Raw genomic sequence first — 26,578 nt, 5'->3', positions numbered from 1 at the left:
GCAGCTCCCTGGTGAGCTGGTACCCTCAGAGTCATGAGAAGTCTTTAGTGCAAATGCACCTTATCTAATTTCTTTTTAATCTCTCATCAAGAAATTGAGCGTCCATAGCCTCACTTATTGTTTGTTAATGAAGATAGGCTTAAACCTTTAATATAAATGCAGAGTTCTATCAGCACTTGTCAACTCCTCAGAGCACCGCAGCGCCTCTGCAGTTATAGCCACTGTGCTATAGCTGAAAGGTCACAGGGGCAAATCCCGCCTCTGCCAATGTGTCCATCAGCAGTCTTGAGTCTTGTTAGCGTTTCCTCAAGTGAAAGCATACACCCCCAGACGCACGCACACACCAACACAAGCACACAGGCGTTCGCTTCCTCTCAGCGAATGATGAATTTACTTCTAGAAATGTGTCTGTTCACTTTAAAGAGATTCCTCAAACTGGCCTTGAATACTGATTTTATAAAGTAGATCACATATCAGTAAGATGGGGCACGAAACACTGTTCTGCATGTCCCTTCCTGTGTAGGTAATAAAAGTGGCCATTGGCATTCAGTTGCCTTTATTAAAGGTTGACGCATCAAACTTTTTCTGAAAAGTACATTTTCTGCAGTTTTTTTTTTTTTTTTAGGAAAAGTCATTTTGAAAAGGCACACAGAAGCTTGAAATTGTATTATATCTGTAATCTCAGTAATACAGAATGATTGTGCTTCTTATGTTGAACTTTTAGGAGCTGGAATTTCAATGAGATCCATGCAGTAAGATGTGTAATGCAAATTTTTAATGGGGGGGTGCAAATGGGCACTGGTATTAGTAAGACTGCTTGGGGTTAGGTACCAGGAGAGAAAAGGTCAACACATCCCTATAAGTTAGGGCTAATTGCTGGTCAAAAGGTTATAATGAAAGCACCTTTGTCTGGAGGTTATAATAAGAAAATCTCATACTTTTTTTACACTAACCTATTGTGTTCACATTGTTGAATTTGCCCCATTGAGCAGCCGTTATAAGCAATTCTAGGATTGACTAGAGTGGAGGGAAGAGAGTGAAGACTGCTTTTATTTGCTGATATTCACATGGACAGAACGCACATAGCGTTGCTTTCCCTGCTCGGGCCACATTTTACAGGTACACCATGTTTCTGAATATGTATGTGATAAACTGTAATCAGCTGCTTGGCAGGCAGTAATGTGAGCTGCACGACCGTCATGTTTTTGTAGGCGTTGGTTTTCCGAAGAACAGTTTGTAATGGGAATCTTACCAGGGGTGTTGTGGGTCATGGCAGCTCCTCACCACTGGCCATATGGCCACAATCAAACCGAAGCTAATGTGCCAGCTGTCAGCTGCATAATAAGTCTTGGAATGGCTAGAATTCCTGATGGATGTGACATAATGGCTAAGATTTGGCAAAAGTTTGACCTACAAATAGCAACTGTTGTTCGCAAATGTAACATGTTGACCATCAAAGTCAGTGATGTCTGAGAACTGCATTTTATTTCACATAAACAATAACGAGGCTGAACAGAAGCTGTTTAGCAGAGAGCCTGCAGCTTCGTTAAACCTGTAGTGTAGGACAAAGACTGGGTAGTGATAGCAGAAAACAAAAATATCTGAACGCTATATGAAGGGATGTGGTCACTGTTTCCTTGATGGATGATGAGCGGACGATATAATCATGTGAAAAAGTGTAAAACATGGAGATCCCTAAATGTACTATCAGCTTTCAGTAAAGCTTGATGGCGTTTTGATTGTGTTATGTATCTAAATCTGTTGAGTCATCAGGCAAATGGACAGACAGCTCTGTGTATCTGAGAGGGAGCTGCAGGCAGGAAGTATGCTGAAATACAGATGACTACCTCCAGCTGATGAATGCCGATAGGCATGTCTTTGACAGGTCGCTAGAGCTTGTTAAAAAATTTGGTTCATTACATTGCCAGCCATTCTGTCCCAAAGCATATGTGTGGTCTTCTGGCATCTCTGCCATTTTACACCATATTGTACTTCAGTTCATTTTCTTTGTCAAAACTGTGCACTGGGAAACCTTACCTGTCACTGTGTGGTAGTTGTGTACACATGCTTAAGCCCACTCATCGAGAACAGAGGGATTTCTTTACAGATGAGATGTAGCAGAGGAGCCGCTCTGTCATGTTGCAGAGGCTTCTGGGAGCATGCTGTTTTTTTCATCTGCTGAAATGAAAGGGAAGACTTGCTAAGAAAAAAAAACAGACACTTTAATCTGAGCTTTTCAGTCCAAGCATGCAACATTTATTAATACCGTAACACAAATGTTACAGTTGACTTAAAAGGATTTCATGGCGTTGGATTTTTTTGGGGCGTTTTTACTTTGCTTGACGGTGCACCATGGAAGAGTAACATGGAAAATTGGAGCAAGAAGGGATTACTGCATGAAAATATGCAATGGTCTCAACTCATTTCAGGTGCATGGTTGGGTCTTTGAGTAGTTGATCCACCGAGCAATTATGCTTATCTGAAATGAATATCTTTGTCTGCAGTGCAGGGAGTGGCTTTCTTGCATCCGGTCATTTACAGATTTGAAAATGGAGATATTTGAATATTTCACCAAGCTGTGGGGCAGAAAAGACGAATGCTAAAATACAAGCGAGGAACATTTGCCAAAAGTTGGACATTTTTAAGGGACAGCTTGTGATGGAGATGGAAGTAATGTTCAACGCTTCGCTTCATAAATCCTTAAAATTCACCAGTCCCTTAACAATGATGACTTGGCAAATTGAGAACCCACTGAAAGTTTGTAACTTTGATAAATATGTAAAGCTGTTTTTGGAATTGTTCTACTTTTTTTCTTCTTTTTTAAAAAAACTGAATCTCCATGTGTTTCCTTTTTAGTCGTCTCTCGCTCAGCAGAAACCTTTACATTATTTATGGCAATGAAAAATAACGTCAGTTTTATACGAGCGGATGAAGACGGAGGTAAAGACGAGAATTTTTTTCCCTCCTTCTCTGGAGTCGCATCCCTCGGGATTTCTCCTTACCCGAACCTACGGCACCAGGAATCTCTAGTTATCGTCACGCTTCTTAATGCATGAATCACATGCTGCTCTATTAGAGGCTAGAGGTGGGATATGACTTTGCTGTCTTCTCTAAGAATCATTTAATCTCAGTGTGACATTTATCCCCCTCAGAGACCTTATGTCACCTCAGCAAATTAGACATTTGCATCTGTGCCCCTCCCACCCCCCATAGCTTTTTTGCAAACGGCGCCCCTGATAGGTGGGTGGAAAAATTGTTCAGAATTGCACTGGCATTACAGCTCAGAGACACACAACGCCGAGGGCACCGTCTCGGCACCACATTTTCTCTTTGTTGTCATTGCACATGGAGTAAGCTCAGTGCGCCAAAACAAAAATAGGAAGATGAGAGGACTGCGGGTCTGTCGGATGCAGAGAAGCATATTCATATTCCACAGAGTGATGCAAAGATTAAACTCAGCTCAACTCCAGATCTACTTTTTTTTTTTTTTTTTAAATTGAAATCACAACAACAGTCCTCTGAAGGTGCCAGTGCCCGCTCGCCCTCTCTCTCTCACGTAATCTCAGCCAAAAGCAGTGATCATAAGGCCACAGGGGGTCTGCTAAATTACTAAAGGGTCCCTGTTTTCCTCCAGGTACTTTTGGCACAGGTGCCGAGCAGTTAGACCATTCTTCAAATACTCGACTTAACAAGATTAAACCAAATGGGCTCTGCCTTGTGGCTGTGCACTGATTATTGAGTGAATGCGAAATGCTCTGACCATGAAGTAACTAGTTCATGTGAACCCTGCTGTTCTTCCTCGTCTGCATATTCTCCTCTCTCCATCCCGCTTACACTAACTTAGCAGCAATCCCCCCCCCCGAACAGCATCTGATGCAGGATACTGAAAGATTGGCATCAGGCCCAGCCCGCCCCTTCTGTACATCACATAAGCGGCCTCCTCCTCAGCCGCCATTCTATTCCTCGCTCTCGGTTAATTAAGATTGTAGATGTGATAATGCATTAAATATGCACAGCACCTCTCATCTAAGAATATCTTGTCACAGCGAGGAAGGGGAAAGAAGCATACTTCCTTTCACCATCAGTAGCTGCTCACACAGGCATTGGAAATGCATTTCAAGGTTTCATCACCATGAATTTGTTAAGAGAAATCTTGTTCACATAATGCAGTATGTCTAAAGATATAGGATTTCATGTGGGATTTTACATGTTGCCCTGGCGTGGTGTATTGCTTCGTAGGGGTTAACGTTTTTCAAAAATGTGAGCAGTAATCCTGTATGTGATGAAAATGCTTTGGACATTAATATGGATCAAAGCGGATCCACAGTGAAAAGTCGCCCACGCCCATGGAGTGAGTCAGCCTGGAAAGAGTGTTTCACAGCGAGAAGAGAAATGGAGGGTTAAACCTCCGGTTGCAGCTCCTCTCTTTAATGTCAGCGCAGAAGCAGTGTGTAATTACATGGCATAAAAAGACCAAGCAAATCGCAGTTTATTCGTAATGTGCTATGATTCTGTCAGTCTCATTAATTGTTGGGTGCTTTTAAAAAAAAGATTTCATTTTCTCGTGACCTGAGCCCGAAAATACAGTCCTGTCAAGCATCGCTAAAGCACCTCTGTGACAAAATCCACACAGCGAATGCCTTTGCGTTGCCATTTCTCCTTCACTGACTGTCACAAACTCCACTTGAGTATTAGTGACATCGATGTTATAAAATTTACACGTAATTGCAACCTAGCTCTGCTTTGCTCTTGATTCAATTTCAAACAGATTGCTCCCACTGCACATATTGGTTAAACAATTTTCCTTTTAAACTCGATGTCAAGTAGCTTAAAAAGTTTAAAGTTAACTTCTGCATATTTCAGTGAAACTGAAACACGGCGGGACATTTTGTCAACAGTCGATGCAGCTTACCTGAAGATTAAACTGAATGCTGCTATTAGATTAGACATTTACTCTAATAGTCTACAAGCGTTACAAGGAATGAACAATCAGAGGAGTAATTTTCCTGTATAAGCAGTCATTTCAGCCGATAAGGACAGAAATGCAGCTTTTTTATTTTTAAATGAGTAATAAACATGATCTTTATCTCTGTGTGCGTTGGACTCAACCTGCAACTCAACTGATTGAACTTTGACGACTGCGCTCTGTGACACGCCTTCGCACGAAGGCCTACTGTCGCCTACTGTACAGCTGCGCTAAGCTCAAGCACACGATGAAGGAAAACATTCTGTGATTATCGGAGTTCTGTGAACTGGTTTACGTGCATATAGAGGGACTTCCAGTCTTTGCGTAAGTCATTGCTTTCAACAGCTGCGGGGACCTCGGGAGGAAAGCAGTGTTGTGGGAACGACACACTCTTCACTACTAAGGTATAACAATGTATATAAAGCAATGTGGAGACCAATGCCGAGCATTTTATAGCTGTAGTGTGTTACACTTGATGTTTTTAGTTACATTAACCAAAGTTACATTTTAGCTGAGCTAGAATTACTGTTACAACTAGAAATTTTATTAAGATAAAATTTGATTTTAATTAAAAAAAGATGAATTACACTGAGATTATTGACTTATCTAGTTTTATCTAGTTTTAGATGAAAGACTTGTTGCATGATGATTGCTATCAAAGTGGAAAACAGACACTTTGACAACATTACTGCAATAGCTTCTAATGCCTGTGAAAAGATGTTCTATGAACAGGGAATAGTGAATCAGCATCAGCTGGAATAACTGAGTATCAAGGCCTCAGTGGAATAATAATGCACTGAAACAATGTGGCTGCCATTTATATTGCAGGGGAAAGTGTGGAGAGAATATGAGTGCGTCTAAAGGAACAGATTTGCCATTATGGCCCCTGACATTTAGTTAGCCACCAATCATTGCACGTTTGTGTGTGTGTGTCTCTGTGTGGGTGTCTGTGTTTGTGAATTTTTATCTAAGCTCTTGTAAATTTCTCTCATCGTGCATGCAGCAATATATATTTGTACAACTGCATGCACATGTGCGCGTGTGTGCAGTTGGTTGAGCATCTGCGTGAGCCTAAAGTGAATCCTCATTATGAAAATGGCTGATATTAGGCATTGTTAATTAAAATGAGTGAGGTTAAAGGTCAGCCGCTCAGCTCTCACGTCTGTCTTCTCTAGAGAATAGAGAATAGAGGCAGCTTGAGTGGAGAAAACTTTCATTTGGAGCCTTGAACGGTATTCACAGGTAAAAGAGCTTAACATGAAATTTACCTCCACGTTGTCACTTTTTACGTCTGTAAATTCCTCAAAATTACATTCCACGTGATCTATTATGTAAAAATGTAATTGCCTTGTGCATGCTGGTTTTATTTTATTAACAATAAAATATGGAGTGATGTTTATTTTTATACTTTTTGTACTTTGAAATGTATGCGCTGTATAGCTTTATTCTCCAGATTATAGTAATGGGTTTGTTTCCACCGAAAACCACAGAATGTAGAGTTACTCCCCGTGAATTTTCTTGGATGGTGTCCCACTTCAATTATCCTCTGGTTTTTTTCATGTGTTCTCTGCATGCCTGTACTCGTGGATAACATTAGATTAATGGGCAGGAAAAATAAATCTCTGCTGTCACTCATTGTTGCCGATAGCCATAAATATTCAATAAATTACCTCGAGTCGTGAAAGTGCACAGACACTCCAGCTTAGATAACACCTTTAATGCCGGGAAGGCCAAAATTGTTTTAAAAAGAGTCGAGCATGTGAGAAAACATTACACGAGTCAACATGCATAAGATGTATAATTTAATTAAAATATAATAGAAATAAACTTGAAAAGTGATTTAATGAATCATGGGTAGCTGTAGCTGCTTAAATCAAAGCTTTATTTACTTCAGGTAAAGCGGGAACTTGGCCTTTATTTGAACCAAGACCTAATTAGGCTTTAATTCCAGTTTCCTCTCTTTTAACTGTTAATTGTGTCTTATTCAAGTGAAAAGCCTCGCTGTTAACTCTCAGTGCCTTTTTTCTTTAATTAGCCTTTTCTTAAACTTCATGTCTGGCTGTTGTCATGGTGAGTTCGACATGTTTTACATTGTCACAGCATTTGTGCTGGAACAATATAGGCATACCACGCTAGAAGAATTAGCAGACTGAATTCCCCATTATGTTTCCACATCGTCATCTCGTTTGATGCGGGTGATGTTGTTCATCTTGTCTCATTAGGTGCAATAAAATCATGATTTAAGACTTCTGAGAACCTTTGAGTTTGTTGAGTTGTCAAAATTAGTCACTTGTTGTTGTCGTCTCGTGCTGTTTTTCTTTTTCTTTTTTTAATTTTGTCTGTGACACATTCTTATTCCCGCTTACACACCTCAGATTAGTCTGGTTGTTTTTTTCAGTGCAGGAAGGAGGGATTAATGATCAAATAAAAAGCAGTTAGATGTAGGAAAAAGGTCTTGTATGAATGTGAGAATGAGACATGTAGAGTAATCCATTTACTGTTGTGATGTCCTAAATAATTAAACTTGACCCCACCTGCAAGTAGTTCGTATTAAGTGCTGATCAGTGTTTACTCTGTCAGTAGTTTAGAAAACAGACAAACCAAATAACGATAAATCAGGGACACATTTTACTGCTGTGACCAACTGTGGTGATGACGGGGAGGCACGGCGAGATGACAATCGACACAGTAGAACCAGTAACTGCAGAGCAGAAACAGAGATACCTGCAGGAAGTCGAGCAGGGAGTTGAGCAGTCGAGTCCTGGTCCTGCTCGACTAAAACACGATCAGGGAAACAAAGAGTAATCAATAAAACTTACCAGAAACGATTTTAACGTGGCTCCAACTATGACTTTTGTTGGTTTTTTCTACCTGACTGATCTTCGGTAGAACAGAGGGATTTTGACTGTTTTTCTTTTGGTTTGTTTAAAAGTCATACGTAGTCGTATATAAACCCTGATTGCTTTTCAAATGAAAATGTCTATTTCATTTTCATGAGCATACATTACCCAGTCCTTGCCCAGTTTTTCCTGCCACATGCCGTCCGATTTGAACTTTTGAATTGTGAACATGCGTGCTACTCTGGCATCGTTCTCCCCCTAAGCCTGACTGACTGTTCACACAGTCAGTCAGGCTTAGACGTGTCAGCCCATGGCTTTTGTGGTGTTAAACATTTGGTTCTCAGAGGTGTAAATCACAACAGAAATAAGAATTCTCTCACTTGTGTGTGGATACAAGCGTGCTTGTCCTCTAGGCTGTGTTTATCATACAGCATAACCTTCATCAATGGTGGGATGGCTGTGAAACTGATTTGCTGGGGGGGAAACACTGGCAGACATCTCAGAGATATACTGGCCCTAATTGGGCAGATAAATATCACAGGCTGCGCTCTCTGGCCTTACAGCACTGTTGCATACATCACCCTGAATGTAAACTGACCACCAGCAGTGGGGTGCCGCCCGCCTGTCTCGTCCGCGAGATTTATCTTCTGCCCAAAGTGCAATTAAAGAGCAGGGAGAGATTTCCTCTTTGTTGGCTTCCTTGACTACTAGCTGTCGTAGAAGTCTGGTCACAGAGACCCTCCGTCTTTGTTAGATTCAACGAGCCCTCCAACTAAGCGACTGCATCAGACCTTTTTTTCCTTACCGTCTCAAAGAATCACATTTTTGACATGCAGGATTGTTCCACTTTTAGGTCAAAAGTGGTTTAGGTCAAAATCCACTCAAGGATAAGACTGTTTTAGAAAGTCTATGCACACATTTTAGACAGATGGACAGATAGACAGACAGATAGATAGAAAATTCCTCAGCAGCTCACATAAACACATATACAGAACAAATTTGCTACACCAATGTACAGAAAAAAATAGAAACAGATGTTAAAAGAGCTGTGTATTGTAATGTAGCCTCCTCACTACCATACAATAAATAGCCGTGGACTTTTGGTAGTTTATCAACAAAATAAATGTGTGTGAATGTGTGTGTGAATGACTGGATGTGTAAAGCGCTTTGGGGTCCTTAGGGACTAGTAAAGCGCTATATAAATACAGGCCATTTACCATTTAAATATTAAACTTAAAATAATCTTTAGATGATAAAAATAATCATCAGTTCACTACTGTAGTGCAATGAAAATCTACGCACTAGATTTATACATGCTTGAATTACAGTAGCTATGTACTAGTAGTCTAACCATGACATTCAACCTACATGTTCTGGATACTGCAGCATTCATCTGTAGTGACCTGACACATGATGTATTATCATAGACACAAAAACAGGCAAATCAGAGGTGGGATGCTTATTTAAAATGATCAGAGTCCTGGTGTTCTGTATTAACATCTTTATCTTTCGAGACTAACAGCGTAAACAAATAGCAGGAACTGACATCTGTATTCGGCAAAGTAGCTGATAGTTTTTAATAATGAGCAACTTATTGAATATTCATGACTTTGGCCTTTCCAAAGCTCTCACTGGACAGGAATTGCCCTGTATTACCTACGTGTTTTTTAATCCAAATCTCCCTTTACCAACCCATGGGGACGACTGTGAAGAAAAGCAGTTGATACAGGAGCACCATCAGAATGAATGGAGCACACACAGATAATACACGTGCTGTATGCAGACACTTTCAGTGTTTGTGGTTGTGCACAGATGTGCATACTACATAGATGCACCCCCCCACACACACACAAACTCTGAGAGTAATCACTAATCCTCTTATGCACTTGAACCTTGAATTGTTTTGGCAGCCGATGCTATTTATCACGGACTTATATGACTCACCAATGAGAGGAATAAATCATGACTGAGGGAGACAGAAGGAGAGGAAGTGAGTTTGACAAACAATCCACGAGTGCGTTTCGACGCGATTCCAACTTTCCCGGACAGTTCGTCGCACTTCATGAAAATGTAGATTTCTTTTGCTCCACATGGCCCAGTCACAGGGATACGTAGCAATATTTCACAGTAATTGCACTACAAATGGACAAACAAAGGCAGGGCAGTGCGCATTGCTTTGATGGTTAAGGGTCTTCCAGAAGCCCAGTGGAGATTATGTTAATGTGCTCAAAGACGCTCATCAGAACTCTCAAGGGCACTCTGACAAGTATGATGAAAAGCACAGAAAGGCATCTTAAATTTAGATTCACTGAGAAACTGGGTAGTTGAAAAACAGCATCTCTAAAATCGCACACACAAGACAGTGTTCGGTATCAGCGATCATTTTATGTATCTACTCCCTGAGATGTACGCGCTATAGACGAAAACTACAGCTGCTTGGCGCTATTTCAACAGGGTTGGTATTTTGCATCTTAAAGCTACAGTGTGTACAATCTCACCACTAGATGTCAGTATATTGCAGATTGCAGTCAACTGAATTCCGTTTTCTTCACAACCCTAGCTACGGTGGACGTTGTAGGACAAGCAGTTCTGGCCACCATTCATCTTTAGTGAGTTTAAACTATCAGTCAGCATTTTATCTCACCTGGCGCCCATGTGTTCACTATAGAGGAGGCCGTGAAAGTTTGTAAAAGGAGTCTTGATACGAGTCAGCAAAGCTCACTTCTGTCTGATGACAGAGAAACGGAGGTGAGCCGATGTTTTTACCCCCGTTAGCCGACATTAGGACCTGCTGTTCTTGCAATGTCATTCTGTCATTTTTGCAATGTGAAATTTAATAAAACTGTTTTTCAAAAGCAATTAGGACACATTAGGACTTTCAGGACACTCAGCCTAACGTTAGCTGGCATAATGTTAGTTTATAACCAGCTGTTGTTGTTTTTTTAGCTAGCTCGCTGTCAGCTGCACTGGGACAGGAGGGTCTCACGTCTGATCTGCTGACAGTAACTAAGTGTAACAATGTCAGGAACAAATAAGCATGTTTATGAATGTTTTTGTGTGTTAGAGCCCTGAATTCAGTTCAGGTGATAAGGCTTGAGGTGAGGAGGAAGCGGATGAGGTGGAAAAGAGGAAGGAGGAGTAGAAAGTCATAATGAGCTAGATGATTAAACGTTAAATGGTCATATACAACTGAAAGAGCTGTTTGTGATCTGTAAGTAACTCACTTGGCCTATATGTTTGTAGCCTGTCTCTAGCCAGATACATACAAGGCGATTGTGAAGAATGGCCATCTCTGACACTGTACTCAAGGTGGTGGCTTCTTGTGAATGAAGTTTATGGGAATGCATCAATTTAATAGAAAACGTAATTACACAATCACTTTTATGAGTACAGCATTTTTGTTTTCTATTAAATAACTACTTTTAACTAATAATCCACATTTTTTTTCCTAAATAATGAAACACAAAGACCTACTGATGAGCAACAGGCCAATAAAGAGCAGATCCAAACACCCACTGAGCTCAGCTCTTTTGTTATGACTGTGTGTGTGTGCTAGCTGCAAACTGCTTTCTCCCCATTAATCAAGACCCAGGCTCTAAAGGTTGAACTTTGACCTTTAGGATCAGTGACAGATGGAGGCCAAGATTGTGTCCCATCACATTATTAGTTCATACACACAAGCTAAGAGCTGAGATGCACCCATAGCAGTGGTCATTTAATCCCTGGCTCACATTTTGCAGCCTGAAAGCTGCATGCCCTCTCACAGTCTCTCTGTTTATTTGTGACAGTAAACTATTTAAGGGGCCTGTGAGTAGCCACACCAATCAGAGACACTTTGCTGCCATGCAGCTAATTGAAAAACCAGCAATCATCCTTGAGATTTAAGTGTCCCACACGTAGAGGAATTTTGTTTATAAGCAAGATGCTGTGGCTTTAAAGACGTTGATTAGCATGAATAAATTAGATAGCTTATCTTTGAATTACATGGCCAGTGCAGCTCTCCCATTGAAGATTAATTGCCTCTCACAAGGTATTTCGAAAAGTTCATTTTCATCAATTGATTTCCCTTAATTCACGAAATCCCCAGAAGTGCATGAAATTGGTAACAAGCTCTCCATAATCACGCTTTGTGCATCGTTAACCTCACTGGCAATTACTCATCATATGTATTGGTTGTGACATTTGCGGAAGCATGTTATTTTTGCACCATTAGGTCATGACAGGATTATTATCATAAAGTTATGGTTAATTACAAGTTGAATAGAAACGGTGTCTATAGTTTCCTCACATTGCTGCACAGGGCAAAGCGTGTTCTCAGCATGTTTGATTTTACTTTCACAATTCTTTTTGTCTTTTATCGCCTTGATCATCTCACCAGCTCCCAAATTAATGACTCGTGTGTTATTAGAATAAATACACATAGTTTGCATGAAATACTGATAAAGTCTCAACTTCAACCTCCTGATAACAGAAGTCGTTCTGTCTAATAACACACCTTCGACGTGGTGAAAATTGTTTCGCTCTATGACTCCAGCGACGTCCATACATTGCAAGTGCATTTTGGAGGCTTGAGGTAGAATTGTCCAATGTTTGTCCGATTCTTTCTTTTTCTCCAAGGCTATCATCGCCTCACCAGTGTGTTATTGTTACCACGGTATTGGGGTCATTTCTGTTTCAGTCACACACGAATGATGCCTCGAAGCGAAAAAGTGGGCCACTGACATAAACTGAGAGGAAAAAAATAATAACTTCAGGCTTGCAACTAAAGTAATTGGCATAGATTTCACTGTGAGAATGTATGCCAGGTGCATTAACAGTGATCCAGTTATGTGTAGGTGCTTACTGAGAGTCAGCAACAAAACACAACCAGGTCACATCGACGGGAAAGACACTATCTGCTGCAGATGTAGTAGAGAGTGCACCTATGTTACAAAATACTCGACTTGTGTTTGTTTCACACATGCCAGCTTCTATCTGTATAGTGTCGCTACTGACATACAGTAAGTCATCATACTGTACCGCCATTATACACTGTCACCAGGCCCTCAAGCGAATTCGTGCAGTACATTAATCGGGTAAATCACTGGATTCATCATACTTAATGATACCATTATGGAATAATGTTCATCATCTAATGTGCACTTGCCAGGAATCTATTTGTGTCTTCAGCTATTTGCTGTGTGCTGCAGCTCCTAACGTCCTAATCCTTTATTAACCTGCCCAACATCGTAGCCACGAGGAGATCTTAGAATATGAAGAGATGCCAAAAACAGACAAGCAATAAGGGATGATGAGGTTTTATGTCTTGGTACTGCCATTCCACCAGTTAGTCCACCTCCTCAATTGCTGCTGGGCTCAAATAAATGGAAAGAAAAAGAAAACATCTCTTTTTCGGGACGTTTTTATTGCTTTTTATTATTGCCGTATGGCTGAGCGTGTGTTTTTGCTTTATTTTTTTCTGTTGAAAATTTTTGAGATTGATATGTTTAATAACACTATGGGAGTTCAGCAGTTGATGTTGAAGCTAAAACTAAAGCTACTTTCAAAGTTTATAGGATTGGAGTCACGTATGGTATAACATTTGTTTAAAAGCACACAGTGCAAGCCTGTGGCACACACAAAGGTACAAACACACTAAAAAAGAATGGCATTAAACTGTCATTATCTGAGGAATCCATTGAAAACAGACTGAGGCAGGTTTTTGTGTCGTTGTTGTAATTCAAGTGGTCTGCATTTTCACTTGGCTGTTTTTACAGACTTTATAAAATCCATCTACCCCATTGCATCATGGGGTAGATGGGACAAGGGTGTCTGGTCCTGTGAGGGATGTGCAAAACACAGGGAACTGTTTCAAGTTCACAGGGAACTATTTGATTACCTTTGACCCCAAACTGCTCAAGTTCTTGCAGACTTCTGACATGCTAGCTTTGAGGGCTGTCGTTTATGCCTGACCTTGTGTTCATGTATTATTTGACGACTTTTTTTAACAGCAGTAGTTGTCTTTGACTCTACATATTTGTCCTGCGTATCTAATCTTGCTGAGTCGGACACATTTTATTGTACGGCTCGTAGTTATAGTCCTGTATTAAACTTAATGACGACTTCTCGATATTCGATAATCATTGCTAGTTCTTGTTGGCTGATCTGCAAGTGCATTCCCTTCAGATGAGATGCTGCTGCATTTCATTAGCCAGAGTGTCCGTGTAGGTTCTCGGGCTTTCGTGTCATGGTAGTCTGAAGAGCTTGAGTTGAAAGCAACTGGACTTCTTTTTTAGGTTCTTGAAGACATTTCAACTCTCATCTGAGAGGCTTCTCCAGCATTGAAGGCTAACTGAACACTGGCCAGACTCTTTAAAAAAAGAAATAGCAGCAGTAGAGTAAGTGAAGAGCCTCCAACACTGCCACTGCTGAAAAACACAAATCCAGTAGAATAAATAAATAAAAAACATCCCATACATACATTTATTTAATAATCTACGAGAGACAGTGCCTCTATCGACCAGCACTGTGCATGACCTTCTTCACAGTTAAATTTCATGTTAAAGTAGTGCTGAAAAGTAGTACAGCTTCTTGTGCAGAATAGATTTAGACAATTCATAGGTTTGGTTATATGGTCTTATGGTGAGGACCCATTCAGACTGTTCATACTTAATTTGGGGACATAAAATTAAAAATCTTTTCCAAACTATGTGTGACAGCAAAACTTAAAAAAGAAAAGGGACCCAGATGACCCATTTCCCGTGCTGCCCTTTCAATCTGAGAAGTCCTCATTCACCTGCCAGCTGAAGAACCAATGACAGACGTGTAGGAAAACAATTCATCACAGCTGAGTAGAGCATCCCCATTGGCACTGAAGCTTGCACCAACCCTTTAGATGGTGGAAAGCCTTATTTAATGATGAAAAATCCTGCAGTAAAATGTGTTTATTCCTGCACTGGCACTCACTGTAGTTGTCACACTTGGCCTCAGCCAAGGCAGACTTAGGTAATATTTAGCTTCATAAAAAGCTGGATTATACAACAAACTCCTGGGCTGCCTCGCTGGCAGACGACTCTGGTCGAGCCTATTGATCAAGCTTGCGTTGCAAATATGTCGGTCGGTATATGCTGCTGCTCATTAGGCTGAAGGAACGTAGAACAGAGAAGGGAGACTGTCAAGAGGACAACTTTACTTTGAAATTATACCATTTTCCTTTCTTTATGCATACTGCACCTTCAGTATCTATCAACTCTGATTTATTAGGCATGCTTTTTAAGATTTGTGTATAATACATTAAAAATCACCTAATTGATTCTGAGGGCCTTTAACTGATGATGTTACACATGAGGCACAACAAACATGATAGGTTGTGTGGTCGAGCCTTTTCCTTACACTAAAGTTATTTTTTCTTCTCTCAAAAGCAGTAAAGAAAAATGTCATATCAAATAGTGACATGTTTCTCTTTCTGTTTGGATGAACTTTCCCCGAAGTTAAGTGCTACAAATTATCTGTGAATGCTTTATGACACTGCAAATGGAGGTAATCCCTTTGCGTAATATAATCTGTCACTGTTTATGTTTAGTCTCCGTGTCTGACACCTAATTAACAGAGTGGAAGTTTTTTTTTTTTTTGCTGCATGCTTTGGGGAAATGTAATTGAAAACCTTTAGGAATAGCTGTCACATTATAGAGGTGTATATTACATCCAAGAAACTTCAGTATACTTTTATGGGGTTTATGTTTCATTATTAAGTTTGGGGAAATTTGGGAGCAGGTAATTTTAGAGTTTTAAAAGCATATTTTAAGATTTCCCTGTCATTGTATCAAGTAAATCTTCCCCTAATTCACTTCAAAATTTCTTCAGGCCAATGATTAAAAAAAGGTGTCCTCCAATGAAAGAGCCTCTCTGTTTCAGTAAGATTATTGCATTGCGTTGTCTTGAGCAGTCACAACATCTTCATCTGTTTCAACACTGGCAGTGGAAAATAAAGGATGGCACTCTTTTCCTTCTTGCCTGTCCTTCCCTCTCTTTCTCACAGCTTCCTGTGACTCATCACCCGTGCTGCCGTCCATTACAGCTAGTGGCCAGGGTTCCCCTCTGTGCTCTAATTGGAAAGCTTGATGGCAGTAGGTTTAGCCAGTAATTGGGTCCTGCAATTTAGTAGCAGAAGTCATCGTGGAAAGGCCTGTCAGAATTCATGGAAGAGCCCAGTAGCGTGCACCCCCCATGTTATAATAGTGCAGCTGTAAGCATTTCCGTAATTCAAGGTGGCGTCATTACGGTTTTATTTATTCACCTGAGGCATCTGCTAGGAGGGAGATGATGCCACCCAGATCAGCTGTGGCAGCTTGTGCTCAGCACCTCCCGCAGGGCTAGAGAAGGGAAATTAGAGAGGAATGGGCAAACATGACAATTAGAGCTGGGCGATAGAACGATAACGATATGTATCGCGATATAACTTTTACTCGATAGAGAAATTAAGCTATCGCGATAGACCTCGCCACTCTTGTCCTCTTAAAAAAAAAAAAAAAAAAAAGGTCAGCCAATCCAAATTAAGCAGCGCAGAGCCGAACCAATCACAGCCGCAGCGTCACGTCGCGTGACTTGTTACGTACAGCACAAGTGCCAAGCCGCACGTGTGTTTGTTTGGGAAGCAGCCAGCGGGTAATGGAGCCAGCCCGTAATGGAGGAAATGAGTGTGCCGACTAGAAAAATCAACCGAGCGTGACTGAAGAGAAAACAGATGATGGTTCCAACGCCGGAGAGATTGTCGAACGGAAGAGCCATAGAAGTTCCGTAGTGTGAAGGTATTTCGGCTATTTCAAGTCTGACAAAAAACAGAGTAGCGTGCACTGTAAATTGTGCCGAAAGCAAGTCTGGAAATACAATAAACTGGTGCATGCGTCACACTGTGCGCCACGTTATTGTTTCGGTGAAATGAATTTCTACAATACTGTTAATTCTACTCTCTGCAGTGTTTAAATGCTTACATATACACACAGTTACTGTCCCTCCACACATACGACTCGGTTCTGCTTCTATGCCCCAGCTTTGTTTACTTTTTCCCACCGAGGCTTCTAGACTTCTGATTGGCCAACATTTCTGCACGGTTAGGAATCTAGCGCCACCTGCTGCTTTGGCATGTTCATAGCAGCGTTTTCCTTCATTTCTGCCTTTATGTGTGGACGGGATTATTTTTTAAAACGAAAACGGAAAATCTCCGTTTTCAAAAATACCCGTGTACGTGTGGACGTAGCCTCAGTCTCTGACTGGAAGCGCTAATTCGTCATTCGGCTTTTGTCAGACTAAAGTAACTGTTAAAACTGTTTGAAAAGCTCAGCTATACAACAAGGAGAGATTGAGAATTTCCTTTTAGTTCTCAGTTTATTTGATATTGACAAAAGTTAGTCAGTTTTGTCTGTTCTTCTGTAAAACAAACTAAGATTTATTTTTAGAATTAATATTTTGTTTCTAAGTGGAATTGACAATTTAGTCTGTTTCGTTTGTTCTATTTTGAAACTTAAACGCTTTAGCGGCTGCCTTTTGTGTAGTTTGCAATATTTGCCTTTATTTATCTGAAAAAGTCTCATGTTCCTTAAGTACATCTACCCTGTTGAACTTATTATGGGAAATAAATATTTAAAAACAAGCTGCTGATTATTTCACATTTTACTTGTGAGCAACGGCACATTTAAATCTTACAAATATAGTTATTTGGCTGATATCGTGATAGATATCGTTATCGCCTGAAATGAAAAAAACATATCGTGATATGAAAAAATCTCATATCGCCCAGCTCTAATGACAATCATAGCATCGTTAATGAATTAGCGCCTAAAGAAAACAACAAGCTGGTGATGTTGGTATCGAGGGAAGGGTTATATTGTTCTGCTGTTGAAGGGGTCGCACAGTCGTGACTGTTTCTGATGTTAGAGTTGGAGGAGGTGGAAAAGGGATGATACGGAGCACTCAGAGAGAGGCACCCAGGGAACAGTAATGGTACCGAACTTCACAGGCTTTCAATGTGTTAACCAAGAATTTAACAACTAAGAATTCCAGCGACGTCTTATCTCAGCAGGGAGGAACTTTTATATGAATGTCCACTTTAGTTTTGACTAGTTTTCCTCTAAGCAGCTTTGAGCAAGTGGTTGTATTTTTTATTTATGTTGAACATAGCACATGAAACAAATAAATTCATAGAACTTAGTGTTGCATTCACAGGGGGAGGATGACGTGTGCATTATATATACAAAAAACCCAACTGGATTTATAATAATTATATATTTTTTAAATATATAGCTTTTGTAATTGCTGTGACGTTGTTGCAAAGCTTTGTTAAGCGGGCCCGACCTTTTAAGGACGAGTTACAGTACATATATACTTACACTGTGATCAGTATAGTAAGATTTATTTTTACTTCCATGTCACTGAGTTAAGTTGTCTACAGTTAGAAGCGGCTACTGCGTTATTCTGAATTAGAGGGAAGGGATTTTGAGAAAATCTTCAAACTCATCAGCGGTCTTTTAAACCATGATGTAGTATGGCTGGTCAAGCAGTTTGCTTTATTACAAAGATCCTAGAATCTTCTGGCATATACTGACTGAGAAACACAAAGTGAGCCTCAGTACACATGTTACCTTGGAGTAACTGCGTTATAGTGTTGTGAAAACGAGAGGAAATTAATCACCTCCAGCACACTGGCCGCCATTACTAAGTGTTGATTGGGTCAAGGTATTGACGATTCTGGCTTCTGAAGTGTTGGACTAACATTGTAAGAGCACCTTGATACTGCCACTTACATTCGGATATAATGCCTGAAGAATCCGTGGTGTCATTTTACCTCAGAGAGGAAGATCGTCATCACTGCTGTTGGAGGAGGCTTTTAGTTCTTTTTGTGTAAAAAATAAAGATAGAAATGTAGAAAATTCTCACTGTGGTTGGATGCTGTATTTCCGAATGCACATTTTTGCACCATGTTTCTCCATTACTATGTTATGAGACATCTATTGTGCTGTAAAATAAGATAATGGTGGACCATAACACATTCCAATCATTAACCTCACTGGATGGTTACGTTTGTGCTGATTTGGAGCAGCCAAGTAGTCGTGGGACTGGGACCCATAATATATGTCCAGTTTAATTCCTGCAGACTGGAGCTTTACTACATGTCATTTGCTGCTTTTTAATGGCCAGCAACTCTTTTGGTTGCACAAACACTTGAGTTGAGCAGGGAAATTGTCCCTTTTGTGACATTCTCAGAGTCGGCGAGGAGGATTTTCAAGAATATGCACATTATTTAATGACTTGTCAATTACACCTCGTTAGCCTGTTCTTCGGGTCCAGGTTTCAAAAACTCTCAGCTTTAGGCTTCATAAAGGGACTTCACTTATTGGTGGGTGTCCTCATGGTCACTATGTCCATTATTTTGTTTTTCTCACTTTTCTAATAAAAGCAAAAATGTCATAAATATCCACTACAGCATTCACCCACATGAGTCCAGATGGGCCACAAAGAAAGTTGAGCTATAGTCTCACCAGATAAGAAGATCTCAGTGCCAGCCCACATCAGGCATTCTATTTAAAATGCTTTAGCTTGACTATATTTGCTGTGCTTCTGCTGCTTTGGAGGTCAGCTACTTTCATCTATTACCATTGGAGGCTACTCTGACTGGCTCTGTCCTGATCTTTAGCTTTTTATGCATGCACATGGAAGGTTATGGAACTTTGCCCGTCTCCTTTTATGCTTTCCACATATACACAGTGCATCCATCCATCCATCCATTCGCTTCCGCTTATCCTTTTCAGGGTCGCGGGGGGCACTGGAGCCTATCCCAGCTGTCATAGGGCGAGAGGCGGGGTACACCCTGGACAGGTCACCAGTCTGTCACAGAGCCAACACACAGGGACAGACAACCATTCGCGCTCACATTCACACCTAGTGGCAATTTAGATTATCCAATTAACCTATCCCCATAAGCTGCATGTCTTTGGACGGTGGGAGGAAGCCGGAGTACCCGGAGGGAACCCACACAAACACGGGGAGAACATGCAAACTCCACACAGAAAGACCCCGGCCTGATGGTGGAATTGAACTCAGGACCTTCTTGCTGTGCGGCAACGGTGCTAACCACCGTGCCGCCCTATACACAGTGCAGTCGAACCTATATAGGACTTTGAAGAACAATATCTAAACTCATATTAAAAAAATCCAATATATCATTCAATATATTTTTCTATTAGAGACATGAAACATAAACTTCCCTCATGTTTACGTTGTGTAGCTATTTATGCACCCTTGCAAAAAATATGAAATGCATTTTAAATCTTTAAAATTAAAACCTTTGATAATCTTTTATTGTCACACCAAGTCTTGGATTTTACACTCGGGTTACAACTGTGGCAGGCGTTTCCAACAAGTAAGATGCAGAATGAACGAATTACTTGTCTATCACTCATAACTACAGCATGTTATGTGTGTCGATGGAGCATTTGAAGGGTGTTTCTGTCATATCCTCCTTACTTTTTAAATGTTGGTTGATCAGCCATTGCAGATACCTTATATCAGCTGGTATGTCATTGGGCTCTAATGCACACTGAAGGACAGGATGGTCCAGAGATAATAAATATAAATGGCATCAATGAAAATAACAACTTTCTTTTGACTGTAGCAATAAGAAAATAAAGTCATTAGCTATATATTCATATAAGTTACCACCGACACGTACAAACGTTTTTCTGTATTAACACGAGTCACATGTCAGTATGAGACTCGTGCTCTTGTTAATACGAGCTTCGTCACTACAACATTTGTAGGAAAAGGTACTCGCAGGCAAATACACAACCCGTTCAGTCCTGTGTCCATCATACGGACCCCTCAGCAACACAAATTGCAAAGTCTTTGCACTGTAACCTAGCAACAAGACTCCCACTTAATAAAAAACATGTAAGATATTATTTAGGATTTTAGTTTTTAGTTTTTTTTGTACAGGAGAAACAACAGATGGCAAAATCATATTTTGTCACGCTATCACTCATTTCTTATTCCCTACACAATAAACACTTCATACTTAATAGCAGCATTGCATTATTAAACTAAAATAAATTTGCAGTTATGCAAACTTTCCCCCATATCTGCCTCTTTAAAAAGCCGCTGAGGGGCCGCTGTAGTGAGACAAAACATGACACATGCTTTCAGTGATTTCCCCATTTGTCCGTGATAAGAGTTTAACTTATTTAACACCAAAAGGTGAAGAGTTGACCTTATTACGCATTTTGAGTGGTACCCCCGCTCATTTGTATAGTTAAGCAGAAATGGAGTTTTTGCAAATAAACCAGGAAAATACAAAGGAACTTGTTCCCAAAATAAATAGATAAAAGATGAAATGCTTTTAAAATTCAAAACCAATGATGATTACATAGAATAATTAATGCAAATGTAAATACAGGTTTTACATGTCAGGACATAATAAAAGCAGTTTTTTTTTAAATGAAGTAGATACAAATTCAGATAAACACCAACCTGTGATATTACACCTTATTTAACAAGAATGAAGCCAAACAAACGAAGTGCACCCTGTGATTCAGAAGCTTATAGAACCAGTTTTCTACAAAAGCAATCATTTTCTGTACAAAGGCATTGTGGAGGAATTTTGGCCCACTCCTCTTTACAGTGTCAATTCAGTTCACTAAGGATTTCAAGGTCCGGACTTTGACTGGATAACACACTGACTTTTCTTTTTCACATTCAGTTGTAGAACTGCTGGTGCTACGTGACCCAGTTCAAGCCAAGCTTTATCTGTCTGACAGATGGCCTCACATTCGACTCCAGAATACTTTGGTATACAGAGGAGTTCATAGCGGACTCAGTGACTGCGAGGTGCTCGGGGCCTGTGGCTGCAAAACAAGCCCGAATCATCACCCCTCCTTGACAGTTGGTATGAGATGTTTGTGCTGATAGGCTGTGTTTGGTTTTTGCCAGACGTGGTGCTGTGCATTATGGCCAGACATCTGTACTTTGGTCTCGTCTGTTCGAAGGAGATTGTTCCAGACGTCTTGTGGTTTGTTCAGACGCAACCTCGCAAACCTAAGCTGTGCTGCCATGTTCTTTTTAGAGAGAAGATGCTTTCTCCTGACAGCCGTTGTAAACAAGCCATACTTATCCAGTCTGTTTCTAATTGTACTGTCATGAACTTGAATGAATTTGCTGGGATGGTGCGATGTCCACTCCTGGAGAGATTGGCAGCTGTCTTGGATGTTTTCCACTTGTAAATAATCTTTCTCACTTGAGAATGTTTGGAAATGGCCTCATAACCTCGCCCGATTGATGGGCAGCAACAATTGCTTCTCCAAGACCATCGCTGACGTCTTTCTTTCTTGGCATTGTGTTAACAGGCACCTGAGTGCTCCAGACCACTAAACTGACAAAACGTCTCCTTTTGTAGAGGTGCTCACACTTGCTGATGATCAGTTAATCCACCCGGCTGCTACTTAACCTCTTAATTCCTAAAGCAGCAGTAAGGGTGGATCTAATATTGCACACACTTATGCTTATGCATTTGGCTTAGTTTCTGTTAAATAAATAATGGCACAATGTAGTATGTCATGTTTTGGAGTTGATCTGAGGTTGTAGTTATCAAATTATTTGTATCATGTGTCTTGATATGTAAAACCTTAGAACTGAAAGAGGATGTGCTTTCTTTCTTCTTCTTATCATGGCTTTAAATAATCATATGTACCTACATTTTTTAAATATATTACTTGAATGCATTCAGTGTTGTATACATTTAATTATTCATTATAGTAGTTTTTCCCTCCATACTAGAGGTATTAGAGCAAATTTACAATTATAAAAAAGCCTTCGGGTAGTTACTGTAATAGATTTAAAAGGCATGAATCGAAAACATGGACTATTGTCTGGTGAATAAATTACTGTTCAGTTGTTCAGATACCGCAGCGCCATAATGATAAAAAGTTTTTCACTCAGTGTCTAAAGTTTGACTGGTACCTATTGATCTTTTATTCTGTTTCACAGCATCGGTTGTTATTCTTAACTGGAGCAAGCATTGTTATACAGTAAAGCCACTGTGCTACAGCAGCTCTGAGCTGAAAAACTGTGGGCTCTTCATCTAAACCTTTGAAAACCTCTCAGTCCCTGCCAAAGAGAGATAGGATCAGTAGACAACCCCAACATTTTCAATTTTGTGCTATCAGACACTGAGGAGATGTGTCAACACTGGGGTCCTACAGCAAGTAAACACAGGAGTCTGACAAGCAATAACCTAGATTCAACATCGCCTCCGGTCCTCTCCCACAGAAGGTCCGCCACTTTCATCTCATTTAGATCCAGATCTGTTGATCAAAAGTGACGCCTATCATCCCTCAACAAAAAACAGCAGCACTGCAAATGTTTTCATGGGCATTCCCTTGTTTCATTGGTTGGTTATGCCTGGGTCAGTGCAGGTTGCTGGTTGGTGGTACCACTTGTGAGTCATACAGTGCTGTTTGTTTCCTTTAAATCGCAGAGTTATAAAACCGATTGGCTGTTCGCTCTTAATACACAAGTGGGACACATATAACCTTGTTAAAGTTATAGCATGCTGTTTATGGCCTTAATGTTGGTCATCGGAGTTCCGTTATTAGCTTTATACTTTTACATTATCCAAGCCACAGATTGTTTTCTGTGCACTAAAGAAACTCATTTATTGTTTATAAGTTGCAGGTTTTGCTTGCGTTTAAATTCTTTGCAGTGCCCTTTGTATACTCATAACAGAGTGAAGGGGAGAAATTGATGCTGAAGTGAAAGTTCAATGACACAAAAGACCATGTGACTAAAATGTGTTGGTGGGCCTAAAGGGGGGAACTCTAGACATTGTTGAATCAACTTTTCCTTTGTTGTTTTTTTAGCAGGCATCAGGCAGGATCAGAGGGTAGAATAGTTGAATAGTTGGACCCAGATGAGTGAGAATCCATTACTGTATAACACAGTCCACTGCAGAAAAGCCCCCGCTGAGATTCAAATCTTGCAGATTAAAATAGTGTCTCATAAGCTGGCAGCAGTGTGTGCGCACATGCACATGTACCTGCATGTGTGCTTATTCAAATGCGTGCAAAGGCCTTTGTGGATGGCTTCATGTGTTTCTCTCTGCGTTTTGAACACCCTAAATACCGAAGCTTTTAACATCAAAGCTCCAAGAGGATTTAAGTGCACAGAAACTTTCCAATTATACGTGTAAGTGATGTCCAGCGGGGACTTCTCATGAGCTGCCGTCAATATATTTTTTTTCCCCCAAATTGATGATAAACACCCTCTAAGCCCGGCTACAGATCTATGAATTACTTACTTTTGGGGAGTTTGGTTTTAGGGGCTACGCATAGTAACTTACAATACCATCATGAAGTATTTCCCAAAGTAACAAAGGTACCGTGATACATGAGCCATTAGGAGACATCTATCTGCAGTGTGTCGCAGTGTCTGTGATTAAAAAGTGTCAAAGTGTATTCAATTATTATTCACATTTAAAACTTTTTAGTTGAGCCACACTTTGTGCTGTCATTCATTTTCTGGCTGTGAGAGCACGTTAGTTAACTTCTGTTTACCCTCAATCATTATATCAGTATATCGCCAACAGATGTTATACACTAGTGATTCTAGGAAGACAAGATCTGTTTAAAGCTTGTTCATGTTTTTGTAAAATATCTAAGAATTATTTCCATATTTCGATATACATATACTGGGACCTCGATATACTTATACAACAGAGGATGTCATACAATAAGTTGCCAGATTGATTCTTTTTAGCGAGAGGTGAGCTAATCATGGGCAAACTGTTGACTCATAGCCCCATTTGGCTAGTTTAGATCCACTAGCCTCCTGGCTGGGGCCCCTCTGTGTGGAGTGTCCATGTTCCAGTACAAACACAGTGACGTTAATTGTCTGTCTCTGATTGGTGAGCTGTACAGGGCGTCTCCTACATCAACCCCTATTTGACAGGATAGGCCAGGAAAGACTTGTCAAATACCAAACACTAAAGCCTGCTGTAAATGTTAACATAAGACGGAGTTAGCCTTAGTCTGACATCAGTCTGCAATTCAGTGCGGTCAATTTGGCAATTACATGGAATTTGTTTTCTATAATAGAGCAATTAACTGTGATAAATTGTTAGAAATTACATATCTGATGGTGTTAAATCTGCATTTAACAGAAATTTCCATTTTAACCATCACATTTGTGCTGGGCAACCTTCCTGTTCTATATTAATGTACAACCAGCTGGTGGTCAGTTGAGTCGAGTCCCCTCGAGTTGCATTCAGTGACAAAGACTCATTCAGTGTGATGGCAACATATTGGCAATTTGAGTGATTGCAATCAGTGCGAGTCAGACTGTGACTGTTTGCAGAAAAGTCCTCCTGTGAGGCGTGCAATCGCCTTATGGATAAAAAGTATCGTGAGTGTGCAACACACTCAAGCCCTCGGTCACAGAATATCAAATATTTCTTCGTTTTTAGTTTAATAGATTTGGTATCCTATTTTTACTCATGGAATGGAGTTATTAGCTTACACCGAGGAGGTTAGGAGGTTGTCAAGTTTATTTAGCTTATGTTATCTCAGGATGGTGGTGCACAAGATTAGCCCTCTTGTTCATATTCAGTTTAATAAAATATTGATATTTGGTGTCCCAGTAACAATACACTATCACCATGCATGCTATGCTGTATTCATTTCTTTCCTCCACCGCTAACATTTAGCCTGTCTTATACTGTGCCTCCGTTTATTTTGATCCGACTGTCTGCTTCTTTGTTTAAACCTGCTTAACCTATACTAAGTGTGCACTACCCAATGTAGCCTCAGTCATGACTGTGATAGTCACTGATGCAGTTGAGTAGGAGTAACTGCCAAGGGGAAAGTCACACTCCCCTTACGCCCACTCTGAATATCTAACAAGGTGACAATGTCAGACTCATGGGGTCTGAATATGACATGTAATGTGGGATTTATGCAAACAGTAAAGTGAAGGAGCATTTACCGAAACATATATTCTTCTTACTGTTCTTACTGTATTATTCATCATACACTGATTTCCTCTCTAATTTAATCGTACATATAGATGATATTGCTGGAGGAATCATATTTCACTTTGAAATGCTAATCTTGTTTATATGTTCTCCCTTTCCTTTCTTTTTCTTTTTTTTTGTAGTTCCTCCCAAGATATATGACATTTCCCCTGACATCACGGTAAACGAGGGCAGCAATGTGTCTCTCATCTGCACAGCCAGTGGGAAACCTGAGCCAACCATTACCTGGAGACACATAACCCCATTAGGTGAGTTCACATCACCTCTCACATACCCAATGCTAATGAATGAAGGGATGGATAAATGGATAGAAGGATAGCTGAATAGAAAGCAGTAATGGGGAAGCACGGAAAATATCAATAGGTGATTGTATGAACAGGACAGAGTACTTCTAGTAATGTTGCAGATAAAGAAATAGCAAGAGGATAGAGAGATAGAATAGGAGATAAATGTGATTGGATGGATTTGCATTAGAAGAGCAGGTGGTCAGATGGAACAACTGAGTTCCTTCAAAAAACAAAGTTGGGGGACAGACAGAAGCCAAGTCTGCATCTACCTTTACAACTAAAGCAATCAGCAAATGAGCAGCTACAGACTTCACGTTGACACACCCCACTACAACCAATACTTACAGTTTCTTCCAACTCCAAACGTCTGAAAGAGGGATTTTTTTTTTTTTAGTACCATAGGTAGTGTACGGAGTGTATGCACTGAGGCAGCAAT

At 40.3% G+C, this 26,578-nt stretch overlaps 1 protein-coding gene across 2 annotated transcripts in view; it reads left to right on the top strand.

Annotated features, from left to right (window-relative positions):
• The window catches only part of negr1 (neuronal growth regulator 1), a 174,540-nt gene that overhangs the window by 60,379 nt on the left and 87,583 nt on the right, over positions 1 to 26,578 (top strand). For both annotated transcript variants that reach the window (XM_080882361.1, XM_080882362.1), the window contains exon 3: positions 25,978 to 26,103. In XM_080882361.1, coding sequence (XP_080738487.1) covers positions 25,978 to 26,103 — 126 coding nt within the window. The remainder of the gene's footprint in view (positions 1 to 25,977; positions 26,104 to 26,578) is intronic.

Source organism: Rhamphochromis sp. 'chilingali' (genome assembly GCF_963969265.1).
Source record: "Rhamphochromis sp. 'chilingali' genome assembly, chromosome: 5".
Classification (NCBI taxonomy): domain Eukaryota; kingdom Metazoa; phylum Chordata; class Actinopteri; order Cichliformes; family Cichlidae; genus Rhamphochromis; species Rhamphochromis sp. 'chilingali'.
This window is presented reverse-complemented; position numbering and strand designations above follow the sequence as displayed.